The sequence below is a fragment of the Meles meles genome, chromosome 11, assembly GCF_922984935.1.
Source record: "Meles meles chromosome 11, mMelMel3.1 paternal haplotype, whole genome shotgun sequence".
In the NCBI taxonomy this organism is placed as follows: Eukaryota; Metazoa; Chordata; class Mammalia; order Carnivora; family Mustelidae; genus Meles; species Meles meles.
Window position 1 is genome coordinate 31,623,578 of NC_060076.1, and position 24,138 is coordinate 31,647,715.

General features: G+C 36.9%; 1 protein-coding gene across 5 annotated transcripts in view; it reads right to left on the reverse strand.

Moving 5' to 3' along the window:
* INVS (inversin) overlaps window positions 1–24,138 on the reverse strand; it is a 168,559-nt gene that overhangs the window by 128,758 nt on the left and 15,663 nt on the right. For all 5 annotated transcript variants that reach the window (XM_046023242.1, XM_046023239.1, XM_046023241.1 and 2 more), the window contains exon 3: window positions 18,521–18,687. In XM_046023242.1, the coding sequence (XP_045879198.1) occupies window positions 18,521–18,687 (167 nt within the window). The remainder of the gene's footprint in view (window positions 1–18,520; window positions 18,688–24,138) is intronic.

Genomic DNA, 24,138 nt, shown 5'->3' on the forward strand with positions numbered 1-24,138 from the left:
GGCCTTTGCATAAAAAATGGGTGCCCAATACAGGTCAGTTAAATTGAATTCTCTACCTGACAGTTCAATTAAAAATGCTATGCCTTGAAGCAAGGGAACTGTGTCAAGTCAAAATTTTAAAAAACCAATTTAAGGAAAGACTTTGGAGTCAGACAGATCTATGTATTGCCTTCTCACTCTGCCACTTAATGAAAAATTACTCAAGCTCTTTTAGTCTTGGTTTCTTCATCTATATTATATTATGTGATATTCTGTTATTCTCAGCTGGGTGAGAAAAAGGAGTAGAGATGGAAGTTAGAAGAGGTAAAGTTAAAAACAACAATATCTTAGTCCCGAACTAGAATAGGAAGTGACAAAATGACATTAAAAAAAATATATAGTTCCAAGCTGACCACAGTGAAGACTTAGAAACAATCACCCACCCGTAAGAGTGAGGACACCCAGACTCTAGATTGTTGTCTCCCAATACTTGCTCTTGCTTTCAAGAACCATGGGTCCTTGAGGAAATGGTGGATTCCAGGTCTGGAGTAAAAGATACAGAAATTATGAAACGAATATAATACTGTATGTTAACTATACTGGAGCTTAAAAGCTTAATAAAAAGACAGAGATGAACCTGGAATATTTGGCTGTAGCAGTTAGCAAGGAAGCCATCAAAAAATGGGATCACATCAAAAGGATCCAGGAACCAATATGGAGAACTTCTCATAACCAAAGATGGAGTAATGTATCAATTAGGGATAATAATGTCAATGAACTGATGTGGCAACTATGTTAAAATGATACTAAAAGTATCCTATGCCTTGCTTGTGATGATACTAAAAAGGAAAAAATTGATTGGTCATCACGGGAGGACGTATGTCCTTATTTTGAAAACTGGTAAATAAAGAGAAAGAATCAAGGATTAATTGTTCCTTTTCTGTATCAGTGAGTAATCAAATAGTAGGTGAGTGGAAATTATCCTTTGATGAATTATTCCAGCAAACAATTGTAGAAGGATGGCAGAATTAGAATAGCACCATTTTGTCACTCTTGAAAACACACTGGCTTTAGGCACTGAACAGCCATAACTGCAAACATCAAAAAAAATGGAGACAATGGAACATTATGTGTCTCCTGATGAGAAATGTAGTAAAACAATGGAGTAGTTTAGCCAAAAAAATTGAAGCAGAATCAGATCAAGCCTATAGAGCCACTAACTAATTTACAGGAAATATGGAAGACAGAGGAACAAGTTAAGTATACCTAGAGAGAGAATCAACATGATATAGACTGAGATGGTTAGTTTGGACTAAGACCTCAAGTTATGGAAGAAGGTAAGCCATAATTACAAAAAATTGTAAGAAAAAAAAAGGAAGAGTAGGAATCTATAGATTTAAAAAGACTGAAAAGACATAAGGTGTCTGGGTGGCTCAGTCCGTTAAGCATCTGCCTTGGGCTCAGGTCATGATTCCAGGGTTGTGGGATGGAGCCCGGAAGCAGGGAGCCTCCTTCTCCCTCTCTTTCCTGCTGTGCCCTCTGTCGCTATCTCTGTCTCTCTCTCAAAAAAAAAAAAAAGAAAACAAAAAAACAAAAAAAACCCTTAAAAACATAAACCAATGTCAGTTTATAACTCTTACTTGGATCCTGATCCCCAATTCAAACAAACATAAAAAAACAAACAAAAATGGTTATGAGACAACTTGTAATTTGAACATGGGTGGGCTATTTTATGCTACTATGATATTAAATAATTCTTGTTAAATGCTGAGTATGACAATGATCCTATTTAAAGAGACATTTTCTTCTATTTTTATTTATTTCTTTCTTTTAAAAGATCTTATTTTTAAGTAATCTCCATATTCAATGTGGGACTTGAACTTAAAACCAGAGATCAAAAGTTGTATGCTGCAACGGCTGATTGCTCAGTCAGTTAATTATCTGCCTTTGGCTCAGGTTATGATCCCAAGGTCCTGGGATCGAGTCCTGCATTAGGTACCTGTTCAGCAGGGAGCCTGCTGCTTCCTCTGACTGCTGCTACCCCGGTTTGTACCCTCTCTCTCTGATAAATAAATAAATAAAATCTTAAGGAAAAAAAAAAAAGAGTTGCATGCCTTACTGACTGAGCCAGCCAGGTACTCCAGGAATCATTTTTCTTTCTTTCCTTTTTTGCAAATAAATATCGGTGTAACAGTGTAACATCTGGGATTTCCTTCAACATGGGAGGGAGAGAACTTCCCTTTGACAAAACATTTAAAAAGATGTGAGGCTTAAAAAAACCTAGTGTCAAATTCAGTGGCTCCTCCTACTTTCAAAACCATAATCCCACAGTAATTCAAAATACATCTGAACCTGGACCCCTTCTTACCACCCCACTACGACCACTCTGGCCCAAGCCAACATCATCTCTCAGCTTCCTAATTAGTCTCACTCCTCCTGCTTTTGACAGTCTACCAGTTAGATGAGCCTTTCAAAATATAAGCTAGATCATACTTTCTGTGCTTAAACCCTTCAATAACCACCTCTTCTCACGCAGAGTAAGAGTGGAGCCCTTCAACATCCTGTAGGTTCTACACGATCTCTGACCTCATCCTCACCCCGCAGTTCCGGGGCTCTTCCTGCTGACGTTCTTGTAATACCACACATACTCCCATCTCAGGGTCTCTGCACTTGGCATTCGCTCCCCCTGCAAGGTTTGTTCTCTCATTGCCTTTAAGTCACTTAAATGTTAACTGTTTGCTTAATGTCATTTCCTTAATGAGATTTATCCCGATCCCTCTATTTCTATTATGCAACCCCTCAGCTCCCTATCTCTTTCACCTGCCTTATTTTTGCTAAAGCATGTATCCTCACCTGACATAACACAATATGTATTTTATAATCTTTTTCATTTGCTGGTTTGTTTTGTACCAACAAAAGGTAAGCTCCTTGAAGGCAGGGATTTTTGTTCCGTTTTGTTCATGGTTATATACCAAACATACAGAACGATACCTTATGCTTAGCAGATACTCAATTAATAAATATCTATGAACTAAGTGAATTTTTAAATTTTCAACCAGTGCTCTTTACAACTATACTTCTCAATTAAGCTTGCCAGGTGAAGGGAAGGGTAAGTACATGGTGCTCCTGTACGTTACTCACAAAGTGACGTGACTCAACCATTCCCTAATCTGGGAGCATTCAGAAGGAGATGACCATACTGGCTAAAAACAGGAAGGACTCCAAGGTAGGGCTGGTGTTAGGCTACTCCTATTGTAAACAGAGTTGATATCTCCGGCTTTTTTGTAGCCTCGAGCTAAAGGGCAGTTCCAGTCACTGGTTCATAGTCCCTGCTTTAGAGAGTAGTTAAGTCCACAAAGCTCTGTAACTGTCAAAGGACACTGGGGTCACCACTAGAGACTGCCTACCTAATGTCTACGCCCATCTACTTCTAGGCTAACAGAACCTTGATTTTTTTTTTCTTTTTTTTTTTTAGAACCTTGATTTTTGTTGATCTTCCTTTAAACAGTTCTGTCCTTCAGAGAAGCCTGGGCCCTCCCCAAATCCAGTGATGGATTGATTGATATGAATAATCATGGTGGTTTCATCTTTGCCAAGAGAGTAGATTACCGCTGGGAGTCAAAGAGATGGAAGGAAAGCTGATCGTAGTGCTTCTAGGAAGGTTTCTCTATTCAAAAGGCAAACAAGAGGAGCACGGGGTGACTCAGTTAAGCGTGTGACTTCAGCTCAGGTCCTGATCTTGGGGTCCTGGGGTTGAGCCTCACATGGGGCTCCCTGCTCAGCAGGGAGTCTGCTTGTCCCTCTCCCTCTGCCCCTTCCCCTGCTTGTGCCCTCTCTCTCCCTCTCTCAAATAAATAAAATCTTTAAAAAAAAAAGTAAACAAGATAAGGGCATTTTGTTTTCTCTGCTTCTAAATACCATAGTTGGCATGCTACCTTTCCCCCCGCTTTGGGACTTACGTTGACCCTAATTAAGAAAAGAGTTAAGTCTAGCTCATTAGTGATACCAGTGAGGGTTAAGTCCGCCGGTATGCCTTAATGATGTGATCCAGGTAGAGTACTTCAGGTTTTCCGTCTTGCTTCTGTAATCTAGTTTCAGCCATGCACCTTGAGGTCTGGTAAACTGATGCCTATCTATCCATCCATTCATCTATCCACCGAACAGTATAACAGTCTTAGGCACTGGGGTTCCAATTATGTTCTTTAAATGCTAACTGATAAACCTACCTAGTGGGGCACCTGGGTGGCTCAGTCGGTTAAGCGTCTGCCTTTAGCTCAGGTCATGATCCTCGATCCTCAGGTCCTGTGATCTAGCCATGTGGAAAGCCCCCAGTTGGGCTCCCAGCTTAGCAGGGAAATAGCATCTCCCTTTCCCTCTGCCCCTGTCTCATGTTCTCACTCCCTCTCTCTCTCAAATAAATAAATAAAATCTTAAACCAACAAACCAACAACTGCCTAGTACCCAAATTCTTGCAGCCTTGTCCTCTGTGATTCTCCCAGGGAATGGTGTCCTGTCATGCCTTATCTGCTCTCTCATCTTGGTGGCTGAGGTCTCGAGGACAGATTACCTACTTTCCTTATCACCACAACTCACCATGTTTTGTACTCTAGGTTGTCTTTAGCTCCACTGGCTGGGATACCACCCACAATTTCTGGGTGAACTTTCTTCCATTCTCTGTCCATCCTAGGGATGCCCTCAGCCCCAACACCCTCCAACTCTAGCTTGTCAACTGTCAATTGCTTTACAAGTTTCACTTCTGATAGACCATGCACAAGATTCTATACTTTTCACTCCAGGAAGTCATTTAAAAATTTTTTTTTCATTTAAAAATATTTTATAAAAATATTTCTCATTACTTTTTATAGCTGCATAGTACTACATTGTGAGTACACATTCTTTTTATTCAACCAGTCCTCCAACAGGACATTTCCCCTCATGCTCTATTACAAATAATGCTGCAATTAAATAGCTTTGTGCATACATCACTTCTTATTTTTACCAGTGTATACTTCTAGAAGTGGAAATGTTGGATCAAAAGTAAATGCATATTCTAATTACTTTTGCTGGCTATTGTTGAGTTTCCCTTCAGAGGGGTCATACTATTTTTCATTCCCTTCAGCAACAGTTTGCCATCAGAGCACTCTCAAACTTTCTGACTTTTGCCAATCTGGCACCTGAAAAACATCTCATTCCAATTTTAACTTGCATTTCTTTTATGATGAACAATGTTGAGCATATTTCCATGTATTTAAGGGCCACTCACATTCCCTTTCTTGTGAACTATCCATTCATATCTCTGGCTCATTTCTTACAGACTCATTGGTCTTTTTCTTCTCCATTTTATGTCTTAGGGCTATTAACCCTCTGTTAGTGACATAATTTGCAAATGTTCTTTCCCAGTTTGTCTTCCTTTTTTTTGCTTTTAATGTTTTCTGCAGGGAAAAGTCTTTCTTATTTCTATGCAGCCGTATTTCCTATCGCTTCTACATTTTTGCTTTATAAATAGAAGTTTTCCTCTGCTCTTAGGTTATGCACTATAAACCTTCATGGTATATTCGATGTTTTGTAATATGTATACACTATTACCATTCACTTAAATAACAATGTAAAGCAGGCACCTGTGTGGGCATGTACCAATACATACACAAATTCCTTCACAATCTGCACAACATTAACATGACCAGTTACATACGTGGTTAGAAAATTAGAGCCGTTACTTCAAATTCATATTTTAGCTCAAATTCCTAACAAATGGCTTGGAAAGAATCAGCTTGATGAATGACAAAGAGACCAAAAGGATTTGAATAAAAATTTTAAAGGGATATAAACCATGTCTTCTAAAATCTAAAACTGTTTGAAATAAACAGAGTATACTCAATAAATTTCTTGAAAATGAGTAGTTTTCTTGCTGAAATGTTAACTTTATGATGATTCAGAATCTAGAAGACTTTAAATATTTAGACAAAAGTTTATTTTAATATTTCAAGATGATAGTGCAACACCATACAGATTAAATACTAAAAATGTATTTGGTGAACAAAGGAATGAATTACTCATCAGAATTGGAATGGTGAACAAGTGGACTCTGATAGAGTAAATAAAATTTTTCAAAAGGCCTAATTACCACTGATGACATAGTTTAGACAAGTAGAAGGAAAGAATATAACAATCTTTTAAATAGGTGAAGTTAATTTTAGTAGTAATGTTTCAATGATTAAGCTTTTCTGCAGGCAGGATCTATTTTGATATCAAAGACTAGAAAGAGACTTCTGGTGACTCATATGAGGGAGAGATGACAACTATACTGAATGACAGACTCAAGAATCCAGAGGACCTCGAAAAGTTATATGATGAACCCAATTCAATTCGCCAAGTATTAATCATTGGTTAAGTACCAGGCACTAGAAATAAAAAATATAACTATCACACTCTTGCTGATATTATAATGCTCACTGAGGGGAAATACAATGTGTAAACAAATAAATATCTTTCAGAGGGATAGGTGATAATAACAGTGGTTCAGCATACCAGGAACTGGAGGAACAAGGAAAGGAATGCTAAACTCTACCTAAGTAAGTCTGGGAAGTTCAAATAAATGAGTAAATACAGATGCAGTAAGATGCTACATTTGGATCCAAAGCTACAACAACATGAATGTATGATTAGTTTAAGCAGTAATAAGCATAAAGCAAAATTAGAAGTTTTTTTTTTTTAAGATTTTATATATTTATTTATTTATTTGAGGGAAAGAGAGTGAATAAGTGTGAGAAAATACAAGGTGGGGAGCAGGGGGGAAGAGGCAGAGGGAGAGGGAGAAGCAGAACTCCCTGCTGAGCAGGGAGCCTAACGCGGGACTCTATTCCAGGAGTCCAGGATTATGACCTAAGCCCAAGGCAGATGCTTAACCAACTGAGTCACCCAGGTGCCCCCAAATTAGAAGTTTTATTTGAAAAATCTTCAATAGGAATCAACTGCATTTGGTTGTCCACATGGTAATGAGGAAAATCATGGCGTACCCTGTGCTCATCAGAGCGGCATTGTATTCTATTCTAGGTGAGGGATTTCGGCAAGTGTATGCATAGATGATGAAAGGGATCAGGATGGGAAGGAGACTTGAGAGCATACATGAAGGAATAAAGACACAGATAATAATAAACCTGCAGAAAAATGTTTTCGCGGGCTACGATGATTATTTTATTAATATATGTCAGATCATGTCACTTCTTTCCCCAAACCCTCCAATGCCTCCTCATTTCATTCAGAGCAAAAACATATTCCTGACAATGGCCAAAAGGCCCTATAGGATCTGGCTACCACTTCTGCCATGTCCTCATTACCTACCGCTTCCCCTGGCTCACTCATTAGAACCATGCTAGCCCTAGCTCCATTGTTATTCCTCAAACATTCTGGCATGCTTCCATTTTGAGGCCTTTGTTCTAACTCTTCCTTCTGCCAGGAACAAAAGAAAGTTCTCTCAGTCATTCACATCGCTAACTTCCTCACCTCCCTCAAGCCTTGTTTCAAATGTCACTATCTTCATGAAAGTTATTTTGATTACCTTATTTAAATTTACACCCTCTCTCCCCAGTCACCTCCTCCCTGGCTTTCTGGATCCACCTTACTTTGGCCTTTTGGTTAAATTTCTGTTATCATATTAGTAAATGATTATTTGGGCTCTGTAAAAGCTTAACAGTCAAAGGAGGTATATAAAGAGCCCTATGATTGGTCATAGGGAAAATGCTGTTCCCAGGGGCTGAGAGCATTCATACTATAGGAATAATAGACCCCCTGATTCCCTCTCATTCTCTTTTGAACAGTAAAATATAAGTAGGTAAGAAAAAAAAGGGAAAATTATATGAACAAATACAATCGTACGGCATAAGAAGGCAATTATCAAATTAATGCTCAAATTTCCTTTGGAATTGATGCTATACACAAAATTAATTTTTAAAAGTTTAAATGAAAAGTAAATGGATCTGAAGTTCCTTTTTATCAGCTGTAAAAATATTCGCTGGCCCTGTGCCCAGAGTGTAAAAGAAATCAGCATGAGCCTAATGAAAAACAAGCTGTAGGTCTCAGGGAAATTCAATATATACTCTTTCTTTTCCTTTTAGTTTTTGATTGGTTTCCATGGGAATCTAGGCTTGTGGGGATCTCTAATCTATTCATAGAAAGCAGATGCTTGTATTTTCATGACTTAGTAAAACTGGGGGTCAGCAAAGAGATAAAGATGATTAGAAAATGACCATAGTTACAGGAAACAGGAATATGTTCAAAACAAAATTCGGTGAACCACACGGATTTTTAAAATACAATCTGCAAGGCTGCTCCACTGTGTCTGAGAGGTATCATAATACTAAGGTAAAATACTAACGTAAAAGAGGAAGCTCTGGGGGTGCCTGGCGGGCGCAGTTAAGCATCCATCTCTTTATTTCAGCTCAGGTCATGACCTCAAGGGCATGAGATCAAGCATCTCCCCCGGCCCCCAGCTCTGCACTGGGCAAGGATCCTGTTTAGGATCCCCCCACCTCCGCCTTTAAAAAAAAAAAAAAGAAGAAGAGGAAGAAAAAGAAGAAGTGGACGCCCTGCGTAAAGTTCTGAATCTGGCCCACAAGAAGGAAACCTGTAGGTACTTCTTTGTAGGTTTGACTGAGAAACTGGACTTGGGAATGACAGGTTGGAAGAATCAGAAGACTGAGAAAGTAAGCCTCCCAAAAGTACGTAAGTTTTCTTTCGGTGGAGCATAATTAGAAGCACTGAGTTGGGAATTGGAAAAACAAGGTAACTCCTGACTACAAATATCAAAGTGACCTAGAAGAATTCAGTCAAACTAAACATCAGTTTACTTACTCAGAATAGATAATATTTAACTGTTCTGACTGCTATAAAGTGCTATGGAACTAAATGAATGTTTTTTTTTTTTTAACTGAATTATGTTAGAAAAATTCAAAGTAGTGATTTCAACCAAGACTTGTTGACATGTTCTTCTCTGTCACTACAAAATTCATCCATGCAAGTAGACATACATTAAGTATCATGAAAGTATTAAAGGACAAATAGGCTTGATTTCCATTCTCAGATTTATTTAAAAGCAGGCCAACTCTGGATTTGTTGGAATGCTCTTGAATATATAATCCTAAATATCTGAAACCAGTTTCTAGAGACATCTCAGTGGTTCAGTCATTTAAGTGTCTGACTCTTGATTTCAGCTCAGGTCTTGATCTCACGATCATGAGTTCAAGCCCTGAGTTGGCCTTCATGCTGGGCATGGAGCCACGTGAAAAAGGAAGGAAGGGAGTGAGGGAGGGAAGGGAAGGAAGGAAGGAAGGAGTTTCTAAACTGGAAAACCAGAGAGTAGGTTTAGAGATAATTTCTAAATACTCAGAGGACAAACTTGAAGCTTATTTGGAAACCTCAGAAGTAGGAATATACTGAAGCAAAGATTCTTTAGCCTGGGACTTTCTGCCTGCCTGGAAAGGCAGCTTAGCTAGGTTTGAAGTCAAATGGGGCAAACTCTAAGAGTTGTCTAACATCACCCATCTCAGTCCAGAGATTTCTTGAGAGATCATTAACATTCCAGAACGTAAGGGTTTCATACACTCAGACTTCCCTACATTTCTAAGTAATGCAGGCATCATGAAAGTCTTTCGGTGCCTTCTTTTAGAAGCATACCAAATGGCAAAAACCTCATTTGTTTATTCTTCAGATATCCATTGGCTATATAGTTTGTGGTAGAGTGGGCACTTAGTAAATTTTTTTTTTAAAGATTTTATTTATTTATTTGACAGACAGATCACAAGTAGGCAGAGAGGCAGGCAGAGAGAGAGAGGGAGAAGCAGGCCCCCCGCCGAGCAGAGAGCCCCATGTGGGGCTCCAACCCAGGACTCTGGGATCATGACCCAAGCAGAAGGCAGAGGCTTTAACCCACTGAGCCACCCAGGTGCCCCAAAAGTTGGGTGTTCCACAGCGGGAGTCGAACCCCGGGCCGCCTGGGTGAAAACCAGGAATCTTAACCGCTATTTTAAAATGAACTAATGAGTGACTACAGCCACAGAGAAGCCCAGAAGTACCTACTAAACACCTCCAGGTCATTCTGATGCATGTTCAAGTTTATAGGGCTGTCCTAGAGCCTCTGAAGCTAACACTGGGGAAATGTGACCGAAGTGCTTCAAAGCCTAGGTCAGAAGCCATCCTTGATTCTGTTCTTCCTCATCTTACCTACAAATAATAATCATCAATTTCTGGAATTTTACCATTTTTTATAAATAATTTTTAAATTGAGGCATAATATATTTATATATATAATTAAGTAGATAAATCTTAAGTATACAGACTGATAACTTTTTATTGATCAACACACAGATCAAGATATAGATCATTTCCAGTATGCCTGAAAGCTTCCTTTATGCTCCCTTTTAGTTAATATCTATATATGGATAACCAAAAACCTGATTTGAATCGCCATATAGTTTTGGCTATTTTTAAAATTTGTATAAATAGCTGACTTTTTTTTTTAAATAGCTGACTTCTTTCACTCAACATGAGGTTTACAAAATTTATTCATGTGGTGAATGTATCAGTAGTTCATTATTTTTTATTGTGTAGTATCCCATTGTAGGAATACATCACAGTTTATTTACCTGTTTGTCTATTTATACACATTTGAGTGGTTTGTGCTAATAAGAGTGTTTGCTATTATAAATAACGATATCATGTACACTCTCATATATGCCTTTTGGTAGAATGACGCACTTAACTCTCAAGTTATTACTGGGATTGGAGTGTGAATTGCGATGATTCTGTGTGTGTTTGTGTGTGTGTGTGTTGTGCTTCATTAGAGTCAAACTGCTTTCTAGAGTAGATTAATGAATTTGTATTCTCACTAAATGTTCCAGTCATTCCATACCGTCACCATCAACTGGTATTATCAGACCTTTTCATTTTAGACATTCAGATGGTTGTATAGTATCTCACTGTGGCTTTAATTTGCATTTATCTAATTAGTAATGAGGTTGAACACCTTTTCATGTGTCTTTTGAGCATCTGTATATAATCTTTTGGGAACAGAGCTACACATTTCAACATATACCTCAAAATCAGCTAATCTCAAAAACATAATGTTAAGTTCAAAAAGCAAGTTGGGGAATGACACAAAGTATAATACCATTTATATAAAGATTTTAAAATGCAAAATAATATTGTTTATGGTTATCTCCATATAAAATAAAGGTAGAAAAATATGCGTGGGAATTGAAACCACCAAAATTAAGATAGATTGAGAACACAGAAAAAGAGGGGAATGGGATTTGGGAGGATAAATAGAAAACTTCGAGTGCATCTATACTGTTTTATTTCACTAAAGAAAACTGGAAGAAAAATTAAAAAATTCAGTTTTATCTCTCTATTTCTAGTGATATTCTCTATTCTTATCTATAATTTTAAAATAATTTAAACTATTAAGGTGCATGTTTTGAATTAGTATTTTGTACTCTTTAGGAAATACCTGGTAGTGCACTTGTTGGGTTGTAGGGTAGCCCTATTCTGAACTTTCTGAGGAACCTCCATACTCTTTTCCACAGTGGCTGCACCAACATTGTAGGATGGTCCCCTTTCTTTGCATCCTCACCAACACCTGTTGTTTCTTGTGTTATTGATTTTAGCCACTCTGACAGGTGTTCATGGTATCTCATTGTAGTTTTGATTTGCATTTCCCTGATGATGAGTGATGTTGAGCATCTTTTCATGTGTCTGTTGGCACCCCAATGTTTGTAGTAGCATTCTCTACAATAGCCAGACTATGGAAATAGCCCAAATGTCTAATGACTGATGAATGGATAAAGAAGATGTGGCACACACACACACACGCACACACACACCCTATGGAATATTACTCAGCCCTAAAAAAGAATGAAATCTTGTCATTTGTGACAACATGGATGGAGCTAGAGAGTCCTATGCTAAGTGAAACAAGTCAGAGAAAGACAAATACCATATGAGTCATACATGGAATTTAACAAAGAAAACGAATGAACAAAGTGGGGGAAAGAGAGAGAGGCAAACCAAGAGGCAAACTCTTAAAAACTATAGAGAAAAAACTGATGGTGACCAGAGGGTAGGGGGGAAGGGGGATGGGTGAAATAGGGGATGGGGATTAAGGAGGGCACTTGTCCTGATAAGCACCAGCTGTTGTATGGAAGTGTTGCATCACTAAATTGTACACCTGAACCTAATATTAATATACCTTAACTATATGGGAATTTAAGTAAAAACTTTAAAAAATACGATGAAAAACACTCAGGTTTAGACAAAAGCAAAAAGAATGATGAATAATTTACCAAGAAAAGAGAATTGAAAGGAGAATTGGCTCAATTTCTTCATCCAGTAACAAATTGGACTAGGCTATCCTGAAGGGCCCTTTTATCTGTGACATCTACTAATTCCTAAAGAGTAGTTTGAAGTTTGTACCTATATTGCAGTATGATGACTAGTGATAATATTGACAACCTACAGTCTGAGAGAGCATATTTCTCTACCAAGCAAAATGCTTTATATCTGAGGGAACATCATTCTTAAAAGTAGACAGGGAGAAGTTTATTATCGTTTTTATAGATGAAGAAACTGAGGCATAATATATGATGGGAAATTAAGCTCACAGAGTCTTGTAAAATACTGCTAGCAAAATTATAAGGGGGTGGAATGGATAATGAAAGGGAATAACTATAACAACTAATTTATACTTCAGTAGTTTTGAAGATCATACCACTCATAATAAATCTATCTGATATTCGAATTTATTGATTGATTCATTCCTTCATTCATGTATTCATTAAACGAACATGAACTGAGTCTTTTTTAAATGGCAGGAGTTGTTTTAAGACTGGAACTAATAAATCAAATAAGACATAGCCTCTGCCTTCAAATAGCATTCATCGGGGGGAATATAGGAAGGGAGTTAAATATAAATGTGGATGTGTATATATATATATCTATGCATATAGATATATATATACATATCTATATATGTATATATGTGTGTGTATATATATATATATATACACATATACGCACAGGAATATAGAGTTCCAGGGGACCGGGGATGGATTGTTTGCTGTGTTTGTGTATAAGTGTGAGTGTGTATAAAATAAGGGAATCCAATATTCTAATATTGTAACCTGATATTAAAGTTTTCCTGAAAACTTTTAGAGATATTCTACTCTTCTCCTTTAATTTTTGTAACTCATTAATATGGAAACAGTGTATCTCGAAAATGAATATTAATTAAAATTAATATTCAGTTTTCACAGATGAATTGAGAATTCTGTGGTGAATTAAAAGAAAATATACACACATACACACACACACACAACACAACCACACTGAAGCTTCTTCAGTTTTTGTTTGACATGATAAAATTTTTCAGAGTGGGTAGTCTTAATCTTCTTGAAGCCAAATTAATAACCTCCTGGAAGATTAAAAATGCATAACTGTTAACATTTAGTAAGATTGCTCAGGCTTTTTTATCCTTATTAACAAATAAATATATCTGTGGAAGTCAGAGAAATAGTAGATTCCCTGGAGGAAAACATTTCTAACAATTAGATATCTTTCATGAGAAACCCAGAAAAGGTATGACTGATTGCTTTCTTGGATTATACTGGGGGTAAAAATGAAAAACAAATTAGGTACAGATGTTCAGTATATTGAGATTAATTTTATTCTTGTGGGTACCATTTTCTTAGCTGCTTGGACTAACAGCAATTTGTTTCCAGAGTACTGAGTATGTGTCAAAATAACTAAGCCAATCAGCACAGTTCAATAAGTTTTTCCCATATATGTATTTTAAAACTGGATAAATGTTTCTAATAAACAAATGCCTAGCATTTGTATTAATAATGACTTTCTATATAAGAAACCTTAAGTGTATTCATTCATTCAACCAAAGCAGTCAGACACTGTGTTAGATTCTAGGGAATTCAAAAATAAATAAAACAAAGTTCTTGCCTGGAGATCAGTCTAGTGGGAAAGAGACGAGTAAGCAATAATTACAACACAAGGTAATGGAGGGGTGCCTGGGTGGCTCAATGGGTTGAAGCCTCTGCCTTCAGCTCAGGTCATGATCTCGGGGTCCTGGGATCGAGCCCCACATCGAGCTCTCTGCATGGAGCCTGCTTCCCTCCTCTCTCTTTGCCTGCCTCTCTGCCTAGATCTCTCACTCTGTCAAATAAATAAAATCTTAAAAAAAAAATACAAGGTAATGGGCCTCTAATGGAGACATGAACAAAATGCTATGGGAACAAGAGTTTTTCCTACTATGAATGGAAGATAACATAATTAGTTCACTACCACAAAAAAGCAAAAACATAATAAATAACATGGGAATGGCTGATCTTCAGGTCAGTAGTAATAAATGACTATTTATATGGCATGGCTATTGATATTTTATAAAACACTTAGATATATAAGGGAGAGTGGACAGCTTTAAATTACCACTTGATATCTTTATCCATGATCTTTGTAAGCAGCTTAAGAGCAGGAATCCTGTCTTTCATCTTTGTATTCCAAGAACCTAGCACAGCACCTGTTACACAGTAACAGTATGAACATATGTTGAATGAATGCATTCATGCACACATATATGAATATTGATGATTACCCAAATAGCACACTTCTGAGTTCACAGATTACAGAAGTAAGTGGGAGAGACAATACTTGGAAAGAATATTTGATATGTGATATGTCAGAGAGGTTCACTAAACAAAGACAAATGGAAATTTAATACAGACCAGCATGGAGAGTACTTTTTAACTGCAGACATATGTGATTCATTTTTTTAATATTTCCTCTAGGTGATCCTCTACACCTACTACTACATAGTAGACATATGGCAACTACTTAATGAATGAACTGTTCTACCTTTACAATGTATCTCTTAGATCAAACTCCTCCTCTCTTGGCCTGAACTGTAATAACTTTCTAAGTATCTCCTCTTCTGAAAGAGCTTTAGTTGCCATATTCATCTCCCTAAAGCACTTCAATGGTGTATTTTCTATATTTGCAAATTTCCTAAGTAGCTCCCTTGTATTAGGACTTTATTTAAAAACCATAATTAACAACAAAACAAAACAAAAAAACCACAGGAGGTATATAGTCCAAAACCCTGGCACTGGCACAGAGCACAGACTCGGCTACAAATTAATGAGCTAGGTTGTCCTGGGAAAATGCGTTATTCGTATAATTTAAAATGAGAATGGACCCCTACACAAAAATCAACTCATTATGTATTAAAGACTTGCACTGGAAAGAAAATACAGGACAATATTAAAACAATCTCTACTTAGCTGTTTAGTCTCCCAGCTGTTGTTTACTTCTGGGTTTCTTCGAGCCTCACCCAGCACAAGCACAGTTTAGGAATCTGCTAATGATTTGCAAGGAATTTGTACCCAAATTTTTGGGTTCCTTCTCTGCAGTTCCCTTCACCCCAGGATTTTGCCCTTCCACGTTCCAGCCACTGCTAATGCCAGACTCTACCTGTGATTTCTCACCCTACCAAGATAATTGCTTCCTGCTAGGGTTGTATTCGTTTGCATTACACTTTGGAAGATGCCTTAAAGGATACAGCCAGATAAAAGTGGTGTGCATTCCTCATGCTTCTCTTCTCTGAATGACTGTAATTTCTTAGACCTAGCTTACGCTGACTGTTCTCAGTGCCTTCAAATAATATATATATATTTTATTCAGTCCTCAGAAATTTTTTTGGCAGGTGGGTTATTCTAAAATAAGTGGTCACGGCCAGAACTGATGCCTAGTCATGAAAGTCTTTTGTTGATTGCTCATTTTTCTTTTCTTTTTCCTTTCCTTTTCTTCTCTCTTCTTTCTTTCTTCCTTCCTCCCTCCCTCCCTCTTTCTTTCTCTCTTTGTTTGTTTGTTTCTTTCTTTCTTTCTAGAGAGAGAGCGAGCACATGCAAGTGCCAGAGGAGGGGGAGGACTAGAGGGAGAGAGAGAGAGAGTCCCAAATGGACTCCACGCCAGGTGTGGAGCCTGATGCTAGGCTTGATCCCACAACCCTGAGATCATGACCTGAGTCAAAATCAAGAGGCAGACCCTCAACCAACTGAGCCACCCAGGCACCCCTCTTCTTTTCTATCTTTAACCATTCAATCATTATTTTACATTGTGTTTCTTTTTTTTCTTTTTTTTTTAAGATTTTATTTGTTTGAGAGAGAGAGAGAGAATGAGAGAGAGAGAGAGCATGAGAAGGGGGAGGGTCAGAGGGAGAAGCAGAATCCCTGCGGAGCAGGGAGCCTGATGCAGGACTTGATCCCGGGACTCCACAATCAGATTTGTTTATTGTTTCTGCTGACTCTCATTTGTGATAGACTGCTTCCTCATATACATGGGGATCTTTCACTGTGAGATCTTGTTTGGTCTATGTAATATGGGGGAATCCTGGAAGTTTAGGGTGAAGATGTTTTCTCTAAAGAGAATTTGTGTTTGTGTCTGCTCAGAGGCAGGGTGTGCTATAGACTTGGGACGTATCTCCAACTCTTCTTTGAGAGTTACTTCTAGACTCTTCACAATCTTACTCTTGTTGGATCTATACTATCTCTGATTTTGAAAATAACATTGCTTTTGCATAAAGCACAAAATGAAATGCAATACCTGGTTTTGATCTGGACAGAGTACAGTACTAAAAGTTTATGACCACCCTTGTTCTGGAAATTCTACTAGTGCTAGTATAGCCTAAAGACAGATTGCCACTTTGGGCAAATATGCAAAAACAAACCACAACACAGAGAAAGGGGGAAATGTGTAATTATCAGATAGTCAAAAGACCATGAAACATGTTATTTATGAAATCAGCTATGAAAATTATGACATGTAAATCAGAGTTCTATTTATTCTTTGATGCTGTAGGAAATCACAATTTAAAAAAAAAAAGGAGAAACAAAAAGCAGAAGAAAACAAATGTACCGCATCTTGTGGAGAGACTTACAACTGACCCCTTCTCTCTCTTTTGGGTCCCTTTCTACCTCTACAGAAATGATTGGAGGCTCATCAACTCATATCCCCAGTTTTTCCACATGGCCCACCTGATGTGAAGTTCGGTTCCTCCAACCTCTATTTCTGAAGTTGGGTTTGAAACCTAAATGAACCACAGTGAACAATCTAAAGTGTATCAAATTCATAATACTGGGGCTATTTCTAATCTGAAATGTTTACTTTCTAATGATAACAAGTTAAATGGAGTTACCCTTCCTGACTGAATAATTTTAACAGCTGACAAGCCTAGGTGAAAGGTTATAAATATCTGCACAGTAGTTAAAACTGAAATTGAAAATGAGGGAGATTTTTTAAAAATTACTATAATGAAAAGCAAATTCAAGAGCAATCCCTTTGGGAATAACCTGACAGACCTAACTGATCACAGCGTGGAATGAGCATATTCACTAGGATATCTTAATGTCAGTCTCTTTTTATGTATTCAACTAATGAAAAAGGTATTTTTCTAACCCCTCAATTAATCAGCTATATCTCGTTCACATTTTTTAATGGGAAATAACTCTAATAGTCTCTGCTGGATCTAATTTTTATTGCTTTTTATTCCAAAAATATATGTCTAAAATAATAAAAAGGAAAATATCAGGCACTGGAAATATATTTTATACACCATAATTTTATGGAAGGAAAAATCATTTTCAGATGAATAAGTCTTTCAATAAATACAGAAGCTTCCCATTTTAATTTTTTGATATATTTACCTTAAAAATCTCAGCTCTTAACAATACCTTTAAAAAACTTGAAATCCTTTTTACTGGCAATATAGTTTTAGACTTTTAAAAAGTTGAAATACATTTAGAAAATAAATTTCTTTTATGCTTCTTAATGCCCATACTTTAAGAGAGGCAGTAAGTTTTTGTTGTAAAAGTAATTAATACTTGTCAGGGGAAAATTTTTAAACAGTAAAAAGTACCAAATGTTACCAACATTAAAACCCAACCACTAGTAATAGTGTTGGGGTGCCTGGGTGGCTCAGTCAGTTAAGCGTCTGCCTTTGGCTTGGGTCATGACCCCACAGTCCTGGGATCAAGCCCAATGTTGGGCTCTCTGCTCAGCGGGGAGTCGGCTTCTCCCTCTCCCTCTATGTTTTCTCTCTCTCTCTCTCTCAAATAAATGAATAAAATTAAAAAAAAATATGTATCTTAGTGTTTTTCTTTCTGGCCTTTGCTTTCCCCCATGAATAAAATGATTTGTAATATGGTTTAATCATATTATACATACAATTTTGATTCCTTTTCCTTGACTTAATCTTAGATCGTAAAATGAATTCCATTGCTCAAAGAACTTGGTTGGATAAATGAACGGAGCCACTGATGATTACCTATTTTTATTCTCTGCAGTTTAGACTGTTTTAGAGAAAGCACATAAAACTAAGAGTCACATACTTAAGATTTCTTTATCATCTGTCAATTGCATAGTTCCATTAATCAGCTTCTAAATACCTCACAAAAGGTTTACACTTCAAAGTAATTTAACTTATCACCTTTTGAGCTGCAAGATGAAGGGCTGTTCTCTGGCTGTGGTCAGTTTTATTAACATCTGCTCCTGCCTTCAGGAGAGCATCTGCACAATCCAGTCTGTCAGCCAACACACAATACATAAGCGGTGTCCTCCCAAATTGGTCTTCTTTGTCTTTAAGGGCAGAGTTTCCTGTGAGTGCAAGAAACAGATAGTGATATCTGATAATATCTGTTGTTATACTAACATAACTAGGAGTTACATTTACTAACTTTATTAGCAAGCCCTGTGCTAAGAGCGTGAAATATGTCACTTACTCACCCCATGAGATAGATATTATCATCCCCATATTATAGGAAACTGAGACTCAGAGAAGTTAAGTAACCTGCTTATATTATACTGAAAGTAGGTGGAGCTAAAATTCAAACTGGTAATTGATTCTAAAGGCTATATTCTTAACTACTATATGTTATGCTGAATTAATATTGTGATATATGGACCTAATTGTTTTCCTCACTCACTCCTCTCTTTCAGAGACTAAATGCTAAGCATTGTGGTATGTTTTTATGAGAGATACAAAACTGAATCATGATTGGTTTCCCATGTTTGACAATATGGAGCAATGCATACTACCCTGATTCTCCAGCTAATTACAACTAAAACCCCAGGCAAAGTAGGTGAAAGGTGGAGAAAAGAAGACAAACTGTCTAGGGACTATGGGACTCAGAACAATCTGATGTGAGTTTCCTGTCTGTCTGTCTTTCTTTTTTTTTTTTTTTTTTGCCTCCTAAGTACAATCTGGGGGCTGGAGTAGCCCACAACTAGAAACACAAAAGAGCAAACACAAAATTCCCCAGGAAGCCTGCTCTGTCCAGTCAAAAGATTGGGAAGAGGGTAGCCCTTGGAGCACTTACCCCTGGCTCTACTCAAAGCACATACAATGAAAGAAACTGTACCTCTTTTCCTCCCCACTGGGCATCACGGAGACTGTGGAGAGGAGCCCTATAAACCATCATGTCCTGAATTAAGCAAAGGATAGCAATGAAGTACTATCTTAACCCTTCCCAACTAGAGAAGCAAGGAGGACTATGGAGAGAAGGAGGCTGGAGAAAGGAATTCCTTAAATTGGTGCAAGAAGCCATAAACAACTCTGAACAACCCATGTGTGAAATTAACCAGAATCAAAGTGTAAGAGTTTTGAGAATTGAACTATGGGTAGAATATTGCCCAGATTCTAAATTAGCTTAGGTAATACATAGGTAGGGCAGACCGAAAAGCCCTACAAGAGCTGTGAAAACCAACTTGACTTTAGAATCACAGTCCACAAAACTGGAACAGAAAGTTCATTCTAAACCTAAACAGATCCTCAGTCTATTAAACAGAAGATTTAAATAGGATCCTGAGTCTCATAACATAATATACAAAATGTCCAAGATATAATCCAAAATTAGTAGACAAAGAACCAGAAAACATTAACTTAAAAAAGACAATCGACAGATACCAATACTGTGATGATACAGATATAATTAACTGACAAGGATCTTAAAGCAACTATAATAAAAATGCTCCAAGAAGCAATTATGAACACTATTGAAACAAATGGAAAATACAAAGTCGCAGCAAAGAAAGGCAGAATATAAAGATGAACCAAATGAAAATTTCAGAATAATAAATATTTAATAAATAAGTTAGCAAAGAAAATAACTAAAATAAAAACCTCATTGAATGGAGATGACAGAGGAAAGAACCACTGAACTTGATGACAGACCAATAAATATTATCCAATCTGAACAACTGATAAAAAACACAGAAGCAAAAAGAATCCACAGAATCTCAGGGCTCTGTGGGACAGTAACAAAATACCTGCCATTCATGCCATCAGAGTTCCAGAAAGAGAGGAAAAAGAATGAAGGGCTAAAAACATATTTGAGGGAATAATGGCTGGAAAGGGTGCAAATTTGGTGAAAGACACAGACGTACAGATTAAAAAAGCTGAGCAAAACTCAAACAGAATAAACTCCTAGAAACCTCCACGTCAATCATAATCAAATTCCTGGAAACTAAAGAAGAAAAAAATCATGACAGCAGCCAGAAAGAAAGAGCATATTATCTATAGGGGAAAAACAATTCAAATAATAGTTTATTTCTCATGAGAAACTATGGGGTTGATAAGGTAATGACACAGCATTTTTCAAGTGTTGGGGGTAAGGGTGGGGATGAGCTGTTAACCAAGAATTCTATATCCAGTGCTTAGGACTGGGGAGAAGGGGAGGTATTAAAGGGGTCATAGCTAAAGGGGACAGGGTTTCTTCCTAAAGGGGGTGGGTAATTTTTCTAAAATTAATTGTGGTGATGTTTCTACAACTCTGAATACAGGAAACCCATTGAATTGTATTTTAAATTGGTGAACTGTGTTGAATGGATGTACGGTCAATCTCAATAAAGCTGTTACAAATAGCCCCATTATATGTAATTTAAAATGGAATACTAAAAACATTTGAGAAATTCAGGGGAAGACAGGAAAGAAAAAAAAACAGGATTGAAAAACAGGGAACAGTAAACGCATAGTAAGCTGGAAATCTTAATTCTTAACATTAATAATTCCATTAAAGGTAAATGATAAAAAAACACACTAATAAAAAAGAGAGGTTAAACTTTGGAGAACAGTGTGGAGATTCCTCAAGAAATTAAAAATAGAGCTTCCCTATGACTAGTACAATTGCACTACTGGGTATTTACCCCAAAGATACAGATGTAGTGAAAAGAAGAGCCATCTGTACCCCGATGTTTATAGCAGCAATGGCCACGATCGCCAAACTGTGGAAAGAACCAAGATGCCCTTCCACGGATAAGGAAGATGTGGTACATATACATGATGGAGTATTATACCTCCATCAGAAAGGATGAATACCCAACTTTTGTAGCAACATGGACAGGACTGGAAGAGATTATGCTGAGTGAAATAAGTCAAGCAGAGAGAGTCAAGTATCATATGGTTTCACTTATTTGTGGAGCATAACAAATAACATGGAGGACATGGGGAGATGGAGAGGAGAAGGGAGTTGAGGGAAATTGGAAGGGGAGATGAACCATGAGAGACTATGGACTCTGAAAAACAACCTGAGGGTTTTGAAGGGGCGGGGGGTGGGAGGTTGGGGAACCAGGTGGTGGGTAATAGGGAGGGCACATATTGCATGGAGCACTGGGTGTGGTGCAAAAACAATGAATACTGTTATGCTGAAAAGAAATAAAAAAAAATCATTAAAAAAAGAGAGGTTAAAAGTAAAAGAATGAGCACAGATATGCTATGTAAACACAAATTAAAAGAAAGTTGATTAACATCAGGTATTAATATCTTATAAAATAGACTTCAGAGCAATGACAATTACTAGGAACAAACAGAAGCATTACATAATGATAAAGGCATCAATTCACCAAGAATACTTAACAATCCTAAATGTGTATGTACTAAATCATGGAGCTTCAAAAAACATGTAGCAAAAACTGATAGAATTGGATGAAACATTTGAAAAATTTACAATTATAATTGGTAACTTCAATACCTCTCTTTCAATAATTGCTTGAACTGCGAAAATGAAAAGCAGCAAGCATAGAAAAGAACAGAATACCACTATAAAGCAGCAGGATATAATGGATATTTATTGATTGTGTCACTCAACAACAGCCAGATATATAATCTTTTAAAACACTGATGGGACCATTTACCAAAATAGACCATATACTGGTCATAAAACAAACATTAACAGATTTAAAGAAGTGAAGTTAAACAAAGTATGTTCTCTGACAAGAACGTGATTAAACTAGAAATTGGTAATAGAAAGATAATGGGAAATCACTGAATATGTAGGATTTAAACATCACACAGATAATCCATGAGTTACAGAGAAAATCTCAAGGGAAATTAAAAAAACATAATTAAATGAATGAAAGTAATACTAGTGTTGTAAGGTTCCTACTCTACACATGACGGGGCTTGGAAGGAAATATACAGCACTGAGTACTTGTATTACAGTAGAACAATAGTTCAAATCAATGATCTATACTTCTACCTTATGACACTAAAAAAAGACCAAATTTAATCCAAAACAAGCAGAGGAAGTACATAATAAAGATAAGAGCAGAGATCAATGAAATTAAAATTAGAAAAACACTAGAGAAAAATCAATGTAGCTAAAAGTTGGTTCTTAGAAAATATCAATGAAATTGATAAATCTCTGATCAGAGTGATCATTAAAAACAGACCAGACAGAAATTTCCAATATCAGAAATGAAAGCAGGGAAAACACTATGTAGCCTGTAGTTATTAAATGGAAAATATGGGAATATTATAAACAATTTTATCCCCATAAATTCAAATTTAAGTTAAACAGCAAAAGAGAGAGAGAGAGCGAGAAAGAGAGAGAGTGTGACACACACATACACACACACACACACACACACACACACAGATGAATAGGATAGAATTGAGAGCACTGAAATAGACCTATAAAAGGATATGATCAATTGACTTTTGACAAAGGTGCAAAGCCAAATCAACAGATAGTCTTAAGCAAATGGCATGGAAAAAACTGGAATTCATATCCAAAAGCAAAAAATGAACAAATCAGAAACTCTCAACCTATACTTTTCACCATGTACAAAAATTATCTCAAAATCAATCACAACCTTAAATGTAACACCTCTATAACTTTATAAAACTTTTAGAAGTGATAATCTCTGTGACCTTGGGTTCGACAAAGATTTCTTAGACATGATACCAAAGAACAATCCATTTTAAAAATTGATAAATTGGATTGTACCACATTAAAAATACTGTTTGTAAGAACTGTTAAGAAAATAAAAAGACTGCTACAAATTGGGAGAAAATATTTGCAAAACACTTATCTGGTAAGATCTATTACCTAGATTAAATCAACAAAACTAACAGGCAAACTAACAGACCGGGAAACTATTTGCAAATGACATATCTGATAAAGGATTAGTATCCAAAATACATAAAGAACTTATAAAACTCAACATTGCCAAAAAAGAATTCTTACAACTGAATAATAAAAAGACAGATAATGAGACAAACCATAAATGACTCTTAATCTCACAAAACAAACTGGGGGTTGCTGGGGGGAGGTGGGATTGGGAGAGGGGGAGGGGGCTATGGACATTGGGGAGGGGAGGCGAACCATAAGAGACTATGGACTCTGAAAAACAACCTGAGGGTTTTGAAGGGTCAGGGGTGGGAGGTTGGGGGAACAGGTGGTGGGTAATAGGGAGGGCACGTTTTGCATGGAGCACTGGGTGTTGTGCAAAAACAATGAATACTGTTATGCTGAAAAAAATAAATAAAATGGAAAAAAAAAAGACAGATAATGAAATTTAAAGATGGGTAAAAGTGTTGACTAAACATTTCCCCAAATAAGCTTATGAAAAGATGCCCAACATCATTAATACAGAGGGAATTGCAAATTCGAACTGTAATATGATAATTACATATCTATTGGAATGGCTAAAACAAAACCAAAACTGAAAACAAACCTGACAACAGCAAATGCTGGTGAGATATAGAACACCTAAAACTGTCAGATATCACTGAGAGTAATTCACAATGGCTCAGCCGGGGCACCTGGG